Below are 12,375 nucleotides of genomic sequence, written 5' to 3' on the forward strand. Positions count from 1 at the left end.
CAATTTTATTTTTTGTTGTTTGCACAGCTCAATAACTCAACTGGAAGTTTACACACACACACACACACACACACACACACACACACACACACACACACACACACACACACACACACACACACACCTAATTTTAGAAAGCATCCTCCAAAGTTTCAGTGAAAAGCAGACTGTCTAATGCTGTTGCCGTGCTGTCTTTTATCTAAGCCAAAGTGTTCTCAGAATGGTATTGAATATTTGTTAAAAAGACTATATACATATAATAAAACCTGCTATAATATATAATTTCTGAAAGAAAAAAATATAAGATAACATGTTCCACTGATATTGCTACTCTGCAGTGTTAATAAGCTTTTTTGGCTGCGCCATAAAAAACATTTTAATGGCAGACAAAGAAAAACAATGGCTTATCAGGTGCAGGACTGTCCGTGGAACCTACACAATCACTCCATGTTTTGTTCATGAGCAGTGTTCCAGCTAATCACAGGCTTTACAGGTAGTACTCTCAGCCTACTTAGTTATAGCATACTGTGTCTGCATAAGCTGGAGAAGATTGTCTCAAAGGCCTGGCATGCTTGTCAATACCCAGCATGGTCACATTTGTTTAAGGCGCATGAATATTCGTTCCTGGCGCACAAATGTTTGTCCTCAGCACAAGCTTGTACATGCAATAGTTCTTGGCACCCTCTGGCCTTTATAACGAAGACAGCTGCTCACAGACCTTGCTGATCAGTGTTATACTTCTGGACATCCTGTTACCGACCTGGCTAGCTTCTGGACTTCTCCCTTGTCTATCTCCCCTGGCTCTGACCTTGGCTTGTTCCACGGATCTGATCCAGTCTGCTTCCTGTGTATGACCCCGGATAGCCTGACCATGCTTTGATCCTCTCCTTACTGACTCCTGGTATTCAGACCTTGGCACCTGCTCCTGACCACACTTCCTGTCTTGCCTGCCTGTTGTGATTCACCTACTGTACCCGTCTGCCGTGACAAGCCTGCTGTACCTTTTTGTTGCTGTGTGCTGCCAGCACGATTCAGCGTCTCTTTCTGGACCAGCTGCCCTCTTCATCTGGAGCCTATTTGGAGAGGGCTCACCGATACGGCACCTACTTCCTTGGCACAGTTGGCAATTCTGCTTCTCTCTGGCTCAGTGTTTCCCGTTACCACCTTCAGGGATGCCAAGCGCTTAGCCAAAAAGGAGAGGCCTCTCATCATTTCGGCTTCAAGACCAAGTAGATGACACTGTGCTTAATACCAAAGACCTGAAGATGTTTACTATTTCTCATTGGTTTTAAAATATGCATCTTCTCTGTAAATTTCAGAGTAGTGGGAACTTATTTTATGCTTCAAATCAGGCATCAACATCACATCTTTTTCAAGTCATTGTCGAAGATGTGTATATGCACCGATTACAGCAATGTGGGCTATAAGTGACTATTTGCAGTCTTCTATACTTTTCAGGATGACCATTTTAAATCATTGAAGTTGCCACTGGCTCCATGTGACATTTTGTCATGTTGCACCTGGCTACCTTGCTAACCAAATCCCTGCAGATGTATGTACCCTCATCCACTGAATATTCTAAAGCTTGTGAAAATGCTGCTGTTGTGTGTCTTGTGATTCAAACACCCCCCCCCCCCCCCCAAATCTACTGCGGCCTCAACCTACACAAACTGGAGCAAAAGCACTTTTGTTTTTCTGGAGTTTCTTTGAAACTTGTGGAGTATAGTGTGGTGTGTGCAGCATTGTAAATGAAAGTATACGTGATTGGTACTAGGTTTTGTTGCCTTTAATACACTTTTAGCGGTGCACTGGGAGTTTTTCATTATCAGACAGGTCACTTAATAGTCATCTTTATCCAGAATAATAAAATTGTACTCACATACTTCAGAACCTGGAGGTGGCTCTGTATGTCATGGCTTAGAAGCGAGAAGTTGCTGCCAATAATACAAATGGGAGCTTACCTTTTTAATGCTAGCCATAAACGGTACAATTTTCCAGCCAACAAATTTGCTTAAGCTTCTCATATGAAAACCTTTACATTCATTGGTAGGTGACAACTAAAAGCTAGCATTTTTTAAGAGAAGATTATCATATTGCTAAAATTTATCAGCCATTCACGAGTCAAAGACCAACAATCTTTAAACAGGTGTGTGAAAAAAAAAAAATACAAAATCTGTCAGGAAGAAGCTGCACAGCATACCAAAATCAGAGCTGTGTCATGCTGCTCACTCATCGTCACTAGCCTACAGTTCCACTTTAATGCTTTAGTTGTTATGGAAAAACAGTAATCCATGCATGACCGACATGAAGAGTAGAGGCTAAAATTAGGCACACAGCAATTTGTTAGAGGGGCTATGCTGAAATATCAGTATCAGCATAGGCAATGTTAAAGTATAGGTATTCCCAATCACTAAAATCTCATAAGCTTTAACATGTTAATATAATTTTATAAGCAATTGTCAATATTCTGCTGCTTTCATTAAAAGAATACCTGGTTATCCTGGGATGCTTTTCTGTGCATGTGCTTTTGTTTGTCACCCTTTCACACACCCTTTTGTTATCCTTTCCACACACAGAACACAGGCATTGTCTTCTGTGGTCTTCAACAGGAAACTCACTCAGGGAAATTTAATGCAAGAAATTGCTGGAGAAACATGCAAGTAGACAGGGAGCACCTGCAAAGAGACTGCAGGAGAACAGCGGCGCCACTTGTCTAAAAAGGCTTAGGTACTTGGCCATACAATTTGAATCTTAATGTGATCTGAATGACCTTCTCTGTTAGAAGAGATCATGTCACCAAATGCATAGGTTTTCACACATTTGGCCAGCATTGAAGGAAGCATACGGTAGCATTTTCTCCAGGAAACATAAGCATTTCAGCTTTTCTAATGTTGATCCTATCCATCTTAGCAAGACTGGTAACAAAGCTTTATGATAACATTTTGCAAAGGTCCACTTTTACAGCAAGTTTTGACAAAAGTCTGTAAGATCAGGCATCAAACTCATCCAGGCTGATAACATCACACTGTTATTGCTATTGATCATTAACGGAAATGAGTAGCTTCTGAAGACCAAGGTGATAATTAAGTGTTCAAAGTCCGGCAAAGCCTGTTTTGGTCCACTAGAAACTTAAAACAAATAGGATGAAATATTTCAACTCATCCCTAACCTTAACATATCAAAATTACCGTTGGGTAATACATCCATATTTACAAGGAAATGGGAACTAATTATGCAAATTCAAATAGCTGTCAAGGGGGCTTAGTTCTTTTGATTTGAATCCACTTTTTAATGTAAACCAGTTAAAAACTTTCAAACTGAACATATTCTAAAAATGCAGGAGCGGAGTTATCTTTAGTGCAAATAATAAAAAGGATGAAGTTATTTATTAATAAAAATAATAAAATTATTTTGAATTAGAACATTTACATGCACATTTAAAAAAATTAAAACAAAGAAACATGGGCGGAAAGGGTGGGGGGCGTTAACTAAAAAATTTAAGAAAACGGGAATAGGGAGAAAAGTGGTCCATTAACTAAACTCTGAACCAGCAGAGAGGAGGTCTATTTTGTGTAAATGGCCTAACGATCACTACATCTAGAGATATAAGCAATTGATGCTAAATCTGAAGTTCTCTGATAAAAATGGAGTATGACTCTGCTTCTTTCACCAGCCATTGATGCTGCGCTTCACTATACAGGACCCAATGGGAGGCTCACATGGAGTGAAGGAGAGGAGCTAAGCTCGGCTTTTATATAAGGTATAGATTTGCATATAAATCTAGCTGCCTATAGCTCTAAATTTTCTTATCATTTTTGACACATGATTTTTACTAAATATAACCTCTGCTTATATATTTTTTCATCATCTGCTCATTTTAAAATCAGTTTCTGACAGGTCTGATTTACAGACAAAGTTCACACAAAACTGGTAATTCGGTTTTAGGTGGATGCCAAATCAGCTGTTCAGGTGCTTAGATTTAGAAATTCAAAAGGAAAATATTGTTTTCCAGCCCCATCAAGCAGCTACAATTATTATAAAGGTCACACTAAGCTGCAGCATGTCAATCCAGGCGCCATGCAAACTGCTCTAAAGGCATGCACCTGCAAGACCACTGCAGAAAAGTCAACATACGAGTATTCCCAGCTTGGCCAAACTTTAAAATATCCTCTAAGGAAATCAGAGAAATTAGAGCGAGGAAGGGGAGCTGGTCCCAGTTCATCAGCCATTAATAGGGAGAAAATAGTAACCAAGGCAGGCTTCTTAACCTACCTGACTGATTTCTCCCCTGACAGCTGGTTGCTAACTAACTTACAGGTCAACCATGGACATGGAATGGTTGACTAGTGCTATTATCAATCTATGGGTACTCTGAGTTCTCAACCAATTTTTATTACCAAAAGGGGAGTGAGCGACTCTGTTAGTCTTATAATTTCTGCAGCAGGCTGCAAAGTCAAAAACACCTGCTAAGCATCACCTGGTAGAGAACATAGAGATATCAAAAGGCAGTGTGTCATCCAATCAACACCCTATACTCAAACATGAAAATTTGTTTTAAAGCTTAGACAAATACAGACCATGTAGTATATTTAGTCCTGAAACATATATATTTAGGTTGTCTGTAATTTAAAATCCTATTACCGCCCACTGGTGGCCATGAGGCCACAGCCAATGCATAAATCCACCCAACTGTATTTTGTACACATGATGGCATAATTAAAGCAGTTTTGCAAAGAGGAAATCTTTCAGCTGGCCTATGTGCACATGAGAAGAAAAATAGAGAAGATCTGCTTTGGTAACCCTTCCGCCAAACACAGACAAGCAGAGAAAACATTGTTCTTCTGTTTATTTTCTCAGCTGTATGGAGGAAATCTGAAGCAACAGGCAATATATTGCCTTCCCCCACCAAAAAAACCCATCCTACTGATAACAACATCATTGAAAATGGTCTATTTGTACTCGCACTAACACACTAGCTACATGCATCCAGCTTCTTACTATATACATGAAGTTTCAGCATGAAAAATATGGAAACACAGTCTGCAAATGAGAAAGGATAACTGCCTGGTTTAAATCCACAGTGCCTACAAATATGCAAAAGAGGCATGTTTAAGTTGTTTATAACCTTACAGAAAATGTAAGCATTAAGGACACAAAAGGTTTCTTTTCCAGAATGAAGTGAAAATGTTCAGTTAAAGCTGATTCCAGACATTTATTTTAGTGTTGGGTAGAGTAAAAAGTGTGTGGAGTTTTTTTAACAGAGGGAAATATCTTCTGTTTATCTTTATACTATTTAAACAACATTAATTAAATTTATTAAGCAGTATTCTTAGATATAGTTGTATAGGCACTACACAGTACATGCTATCCAATACCGTTTGTTAAATCGAAAAATTAACTTACGATTAGCATAGTGATTAAGAGGTTCTTCTTGGTGACTTGAGCATGGGAGAAAATGTAATTTAACACCATCGTGAGTTCACTTTTATTCTCTTCCCGGAGACTAAAGACGCACTTGTCATAATGACCTAGGATGAAGAAATGGTACTCAAACATGGGTTTATACTTTTACTACTCATGCAATAAGAATTAACTGAATAGTTGTAAATAGAAATAGAGTGTATACAGGTGATTTCAAAATACAAGGTTTAGCTTCTGTTTGCAAAAAAAAAAAAAAAAAAAAAAATAAAAAAAAAACTCTATATTACATTTTCTAAAAAAACAAAACAAACAAAAACAAATAAAAACCTGTTTTAATAATCGGACTACGATCTCTAAAAAGAGTTAATTTTTTTTAAATGATATAATATATATATATATATAAAATTCCCATTAACATAGAAAAATGTAAAAAACACTAAAACAACACCCAAGCATTCGCCTAAAGGCTGATCATATGCAGGCATTCAATAATTCTGGCTAGTATCAAATTTCACCACAAGATGGCAACAAACAACCACTGAAGTTGTCCGGATTTTGTAAACATCAGAGATAACAGATATGATCCCCAACGTTGTACAGGCATACCCCACTTTTAAGTACACAATGGGGTTTATTTACTAAAGCTGAAAAGTGCAAAATCAGGCTCACTTTTGAAAACAATGAGCTTCCAGGTTTTATTACCAAAGCTTAATTGAACAAGCTGGGGTTAGAAGCTCATTGGTTTTTATGCAGAAGTGAGCCTGATTTTGCACTTTCAAGCTTTAGTAAATAAACCCCATTGTGTACTTAAAAGTGGGGTATGCCCGTACTGTTTTGTTTTTGTCTTTTTTTGTAATCCTGTTCTGCATAAATATATATATATATATATATATATATATATATATATATATATATATATATATATATATATATATATATATATATATAATGTATGTATGAAGGTTTAAAATACAGAAAATTAAAACTCAGAAGAATTAAATTCAAGTGTATGGCCGAGTAAAAAAAAACAAAAACAAAAAAAAAAAACATATGTAGTACATCTCTGGAAAACATGCACTTTTCCCACACATTTTTTTTGCTTTAAAAATACTGCAAGTGTTAAAAAAATAAAAAAGAAGTTTTTTGTACATAAACCAAAATCTGTTTCTTCAAATCCAGTTAGAGACATGGGTAATCAGAAACAGTTGGGTACCTTAGGAGGACTGGTAACTGGCAGACAGAAACGTTTTGAGCCAGTCGCCGTATAACGTCTCCTCCTGCTGCAGGCCTCAGTTTTCTAAGAAAGCAATGTATAGGGCCAATATTCAGAGGGGTGGGAAATGTGTCCCTCAATGGACTTGAATTGATATATTTTGAAGTAAAAAAATCTTACTTTTTTCATTGTCCATTAAAGGACACCACAGGTTCAGACAGACACCTTTGTGATGTCCAAAAGCAGTCCAAGTGTGGAGGCAAACAAAAGTCAGACTGTTGGGACTTTGAATCTGAATCAGAAATTATAAAATGGACTGTAGGTCCCTGTAATTATTTGTGGGGTCAGAAGAGTCAGAGACAAGCACTGTATGAGATGGTGCCGGAGTGTTCTTAGAGCCTCTCTTAGCAGGATGCTCTGGTAACTGTGCACAGTTAAGATGTCCATAGTGGACCTGAAGGTACATGTGAGCATGGGGCTGAACCTGACCTTGCCTAAAAAAATGAAGCAGAGTCCACAGATGACAACACTATAACAATAGGGTTCCTGGGTTCCAGATTACAGCATCAGCTCCATCTGGGGATACCAGTAAACTCCCCTAGAACAACTAGGGGAGCATGTACTCGTGACAGAGGGAATGTCCTTCATGTGTCTTTGGAAAGACATGTTGAGCTGTGTGGTGGCAAATAAGCCTAACGTGAGGCAAGGAGGTCTCAAGCACTCAGAAATCCAGGCACCTGCCACTGATGAGAACTTTTGGCTGAACATTACCAAATCACTGTAGGTGGCAGCAGAATAAAACTGGAGACCAGAAATCAATGTGGTGCTTCATGAGCAGGAACAGCAATGGAATGGTGATTCTTCCAGGTTTATTGTTGGGAAAGTGGGTGTGGAGCACACATACAGCACTCCATCTATTAGATAACATGAGCATTCAATCCCTTAACCCTAATGCCGCGTACACACAACCGGACTTTGAGGGACTAGGTCCGACGGTCTTTCCGACGGACTTTCGGTGGAGTTCCGACAGACTTTCCGAATGAACGGGCTTGGCCACACACAATCACACCAAAGTCCGACGGATTCGAACGTGATGACGTACAACCGGACTAGAATAAGGAAGTTCATAGCCAGTAGCCAATAGCTGCCCTAGCGTCGGTTTTTGTCCGTCAGACTAGCACACACACAAAGGGATTTCTCGTTCCGGCGGCGTTCTAGTGGAAAAATTTAAAACATGTTCTATTTCTAAAGTCCACCGGATTTTTGGCAAGCAAAGGTCCGATGGAGCCCACACAAGATCGAATTGTTCCGACGGACTCGTTCCGTCAGACCTTTGCTGTCAAAAAGTCCGGTCGTGTGTAAGCGGCATTAGGCTTCATGTACACTGCTGCTGGTAAAGGGACGTTAAGGAGCAGTTGGGCATTTTTTTCAGCTGCACCTAAACTCTCCTCTATGTTATCTTATCAGTACATGTACACAGGGTCGTTTATAGCAGTTTCTAGGCAGTTGAGTTTAGAAGCATTTTTTGGAAAGCAAAAAAATGCGTTCAGGATGGATGTTCAGAGGCATTTGAAACGGCAAACGACTGTAACAGCTTGTAAACCTGCTTAAACGCCTTTCATTCATTTTTATATTGTAACTATTTGAAGGGAAAAAAATGCTTCTAAAAGCAAATGCGGCATGTAAACGCAGCAAAACAGTTTTTAAATATTATTTACTATCTGTCAAGGTAAATTGTTCAAGGGAGGTTATAAAATGTCCTGTGTACATTCAGCCTTATAGGAGGCAAAACCAGTAACGGCAGCATTTTGAAAAGGCAATCAGAGGTGCAATTGAGATTTAACCACTTAAGGACCGCCTCATGTAAATTTACATCCTCTTTTTGAAGAGGGATATCTCGGTAACGGCCGCAGCTGCTGCCACAACCGAGGTATAACTCTTTACAGGAGGCGGTCCTGTGTACGATAACAGTGGTCTCCGCAAGATCACCGTTATCGGCGGCGGGAGAGGTGCCATACCCCCTACTGCCGCTTACCGGAGCCGTCGGTAGCGGCGGAGGCGATCGGGTCCTGACGATGTCTGGGTATGGAGACGAGTGAGGCCAAGATGGCCCCCACTCGTCTCTATACTAGAGGAGGGCGGAAGTGACGTCAAAACATCACTTCCGCCCATACCTCTTAAAAGGTATATTTTTTTCAATGTCATTTTTTAAAATGACTTTTTTTTTTATTTTTTTATTTTTTTTTATTGCATTTAAGTCCAAATATGAGATCTGAGGACTTTTTGACCCCAGATCTCATATTTAAGAGGACCTGTCATTCTTTTTTTCTATAACAAGGGATGTTTACATTCCTTGTAATAGGAATAAAAGTGATCCTTTAATTTTTAATTTTTTTTAAAGTGTAAAAATAAAAGCAAGTAAAATAAGAAAAAAACTAACGCATGCCTACATCATTTCACCGGCCCATCCGGCGTTATGCCACTTTCTTCTATCATGGGTGACTCCCCCATATCCTACATGGATCGCTGGAAACATCATCAACTATTGAACTTTGTTCGCATGCTCCCAAAGCCCTTGCGTTCCTTGGCAGAGCTTACACCTGTGGAAACCGCATTCGCCGACCCTGACCCGATTGAGAGGCCGGTTTCGTACTTTTATCAGGCATTGTTGTCCCTCACTTCTACTGGTACTCCCTCATTTCTACGGTACTGGGAAAGGGAACTGCATACGGATTTATCTCCGTCCCAGCAGTCACAAATCTTAACCCTGGGTCATACCTCCTCTGGATCCTCTAAAGCAGGGGTAATGAATTAAAATTAAAGGAGGTCCGGTCGCCAAAATTTTCTTTGGGCCGAGGTCCGAATCTCAAGTCTGTGCTATGACTCAGAAATATTGTCGTAACTGTATATCTATCAAAAACATGAGAAATGTACAATTTCCTTAGCATTTCAACAATATTTATTGTCAAGTTAAATCTGGTGTCCCCATCACAGTGCCCCTTTACATCAGGTGTCCCCATCACAGTGCTTCTTTAAATCAGGTGTCCCCATCACAGTGCCCCTTTACATCAGGTGTCCCCATCACAGTGCCCCTTTACATCAGGTGTCCCCATCACAGTGCCCCTTTACATCAGGTGTCCCCATCACAGTGCCCCTTTACATCAGGTGTCCCCATCACAGTACCCCTTAACATAAAATGTGCACATCAGGATTTCCCTTAACATAAAATAAGTGTCATGCTGATAGGCACATTTTATATTAAGCGGCACTCTGATGGACACAACAAAACATGCCCCTTAACTTAAAATTTGTCCATCAAAGTGCCCCTTTTAATATAAAATGTACCCATCAGTGTTGCTCTTAAAATAAAATCTGCCCATCAGCGTGCCCCTTAACATGAAATAAGAGTCACACTGATGGGCACCTATTATGTTAGGAGGCATTCTGATGGACAATTTTTATTTTAAGGGGCATGCTGATGAGTATATTTTTAATGTGCACATCGATAGGCATATTTTGTAGGGCACATTTTGTTGTACCCATCAGCGTGCCCCTTAACAAAATATGCCCATCGATGTGCACATTAAAAATATACCCATCAGCGTGCCCCGTAAAATAAAATGTGTCCATCGGATTACCCCTTAACATAAAAGGTGCCCATCAGCGTGACCCTTATTTTATGTTAAGGGGCACGTTGATGGGAAAATTTTATGTTAAAGGACACTCTGATGGGCACATTTTATTTTAAGGGACACGCTGATGGGTATATTTTTAATGTGCACATCGATGGGCATATTTTGTTAAGGGGCACCTTAACAAAACATGCCCATCAGTGTGCACATAAAAAATATATCCATCAGCGTGCCCCTTAAAATAAAATGTGCCCATCAGAGTGTCCTTTAACATAAAATTTTCCCATCAGCGTGCCCTTTACAAAAAAAAGCCCCTTAAAATATGCCCAGCAATGTGCACAACACTGATCACTAATAGATAACTAATGTGCCCACATACCTTAATTGCAGGAGTGTGGGCACAACTGAAGCTGCCTCGTGATGAGATCCAGGACCCGGGAACCGCGGGCAGCAGGGGGGCGGGGCGCGCACGTGACGTCACACCCCTACTGCCCGTGTCTCTTCAGCTCCGAGAGACGCGGACAAGAGCAGGGGGCGGGCGCATGCGCGCAGCGTCACTGGTTGCTGGGGAAACCCGCTGTCCCAGCAAACCAGTGATTGCTGTCGCTCACTACACTGGCGGCATGGCGGTCCGGGCAGAAGCGCTGCTCGGTCCGGACTCGGACCGCGGGCCGCCATTTAGTGACGGCTGCTCTAAAGCATCGGAAATGGCGTATAAACTTCTGACCAGATGGCACTACACACCGGTTGTTTTACACAGGTTTTCTCCTCAGTCCTCCCCACTGTGCTGGCGGGAGTGTGGAGAGGTAGCCACTCATGCTCATATTTGGTGGTACTGCCCGCGGATCCGCCCATTCTGGCTGGCGATTTTATATACGATTAAGGAAATCCAGGGGTGGGAGGTCCCTAACGACCCGTGGTATGTTCTGTTCCATTGCACGGGAAAGCCGACGGGCCCCTATAAAAGGTCGATTACACCACACCTTCTAAACGCTGCCAAAACCCTCATTCCTCAGTTTTGGAAACTGAAGACGATCCCCATGCTCCGGCGTTGGTTACTCACCGTGGATACCACATATTACATGGAGGACATGACTCTCTCCCTCCGGGGTAAATCTGAGCTGGCGACGAGGATCTGGGCCTGTTGGGTTGCCTTTAAATATTCATCTAGTTATGCAGCCATAATGTCTCAACCAATGTGATGTGATCATAGCTCTTGTTCTTGCGATCTCAACTGTATCTTTGAAATTGTTTATCAGAGGGTGGTCTGCCTTCCTTCCCCCCTCCCCCCCCCCCTGCTCCCACATCCCCCCTTGTTTCTCTTTTTCTCTTTCTTCCTGTTTCTTTTTCCTTTTCTTTACTCTTCCTCTATCTCTGTCTACTGTATTCTCTCTTTCATAATGGAAGAGGTGGGTGTATTTGACTGTTTCATTGTAACTAACGATGTAATAATGCTGCCCCTGATATTGGTTTATGTATTGATCGTTATGCTTTGTACACACTTCTCTTCTTCAATAAACATTAATTATAAAAAAAAAAAAAAAAAATAAGAAAAAAAAAAATTTAAACCCCCCCCGTCCCAACGAGCTCACGCACAGAAGCGAACGCATACATGGGTAGCTCCCGCATATGAAAACGGCGGGCAAACCACACATGTGAGATATCGCCGCGATCGGTAGAGCGAGAGCAATAATTCTAGCCCTAGACCTCCTCTGTAACGCAAAACATGCAACCTGTAGAATTTTTTTAAATGTCGCTTATGGAGATTTTTGAGGGTAAAAGTTTGACGCCTTTCCACGAGCGGGCGCAATTTTGAAGCATGACATGTTGGGTATCAATTTACTCGGCGTAACATTATCTTTCACAATATAAAAAAAAAATGGGCTAATTTTCCTGTTGACTTATTTTTTTTATTCAAAAAAGTTATTTTCCAAAAAAAGTGCGCTTGTAAGATTGCTGCGCAAATACGGTGTGAAAAAAAATATTACAATGACCGCCATTTTATTCTCTAGGGTGATAGAAAAAAAAAAAAAAAAAAAAAAATTATATATATATATATATATATATATATATATATATATATATATATATATATATATATATATATAT

The 12,375-nt window shown here is 40.4% G+C and overlaps 1 protein-coding gene across 2 annotated transcripts in view; it reads right to left on the reverse strand.

The window, feature by feature from the left end:
• ACACA (acetyl-CoA carboxylase alpha) overlaps window positions 1–12,375 on the reverse strand; it is a 480,408-nt gene that overhangs the window by 344,519 nt on the left and 123,514 nt on the right. For both annotated transcript variants that reach the window (XM_077481395.1, XM_077481394.1), the window contains exon 24: window positions 5,404–5,528. In XM_077481395.1, coding sequence (XP_077337521.1) covers window positions 5,404–5,528 — 125 coding nt within the window. The remainder of the gene's footprint in view (window positions 1–5,403; window positions 5,529–12,375) is intronic.

Source organism: Lithobates pipiens, unplaced genomic scaffold, assembly GCF_037356315.1.
Source record: "Lithobates pipiens isolate NorthernLeopardFrog02 unplaced genomic scaffold, aLitPip1_a1.2 Scaffold_16, whole genome shotgun sequence".
Lineage (NCBI taxonomy): Eukaryota > Metazoa > Chordata > Amphibia > Anura > Ranidae > Lithobates > Lithobates pipiens.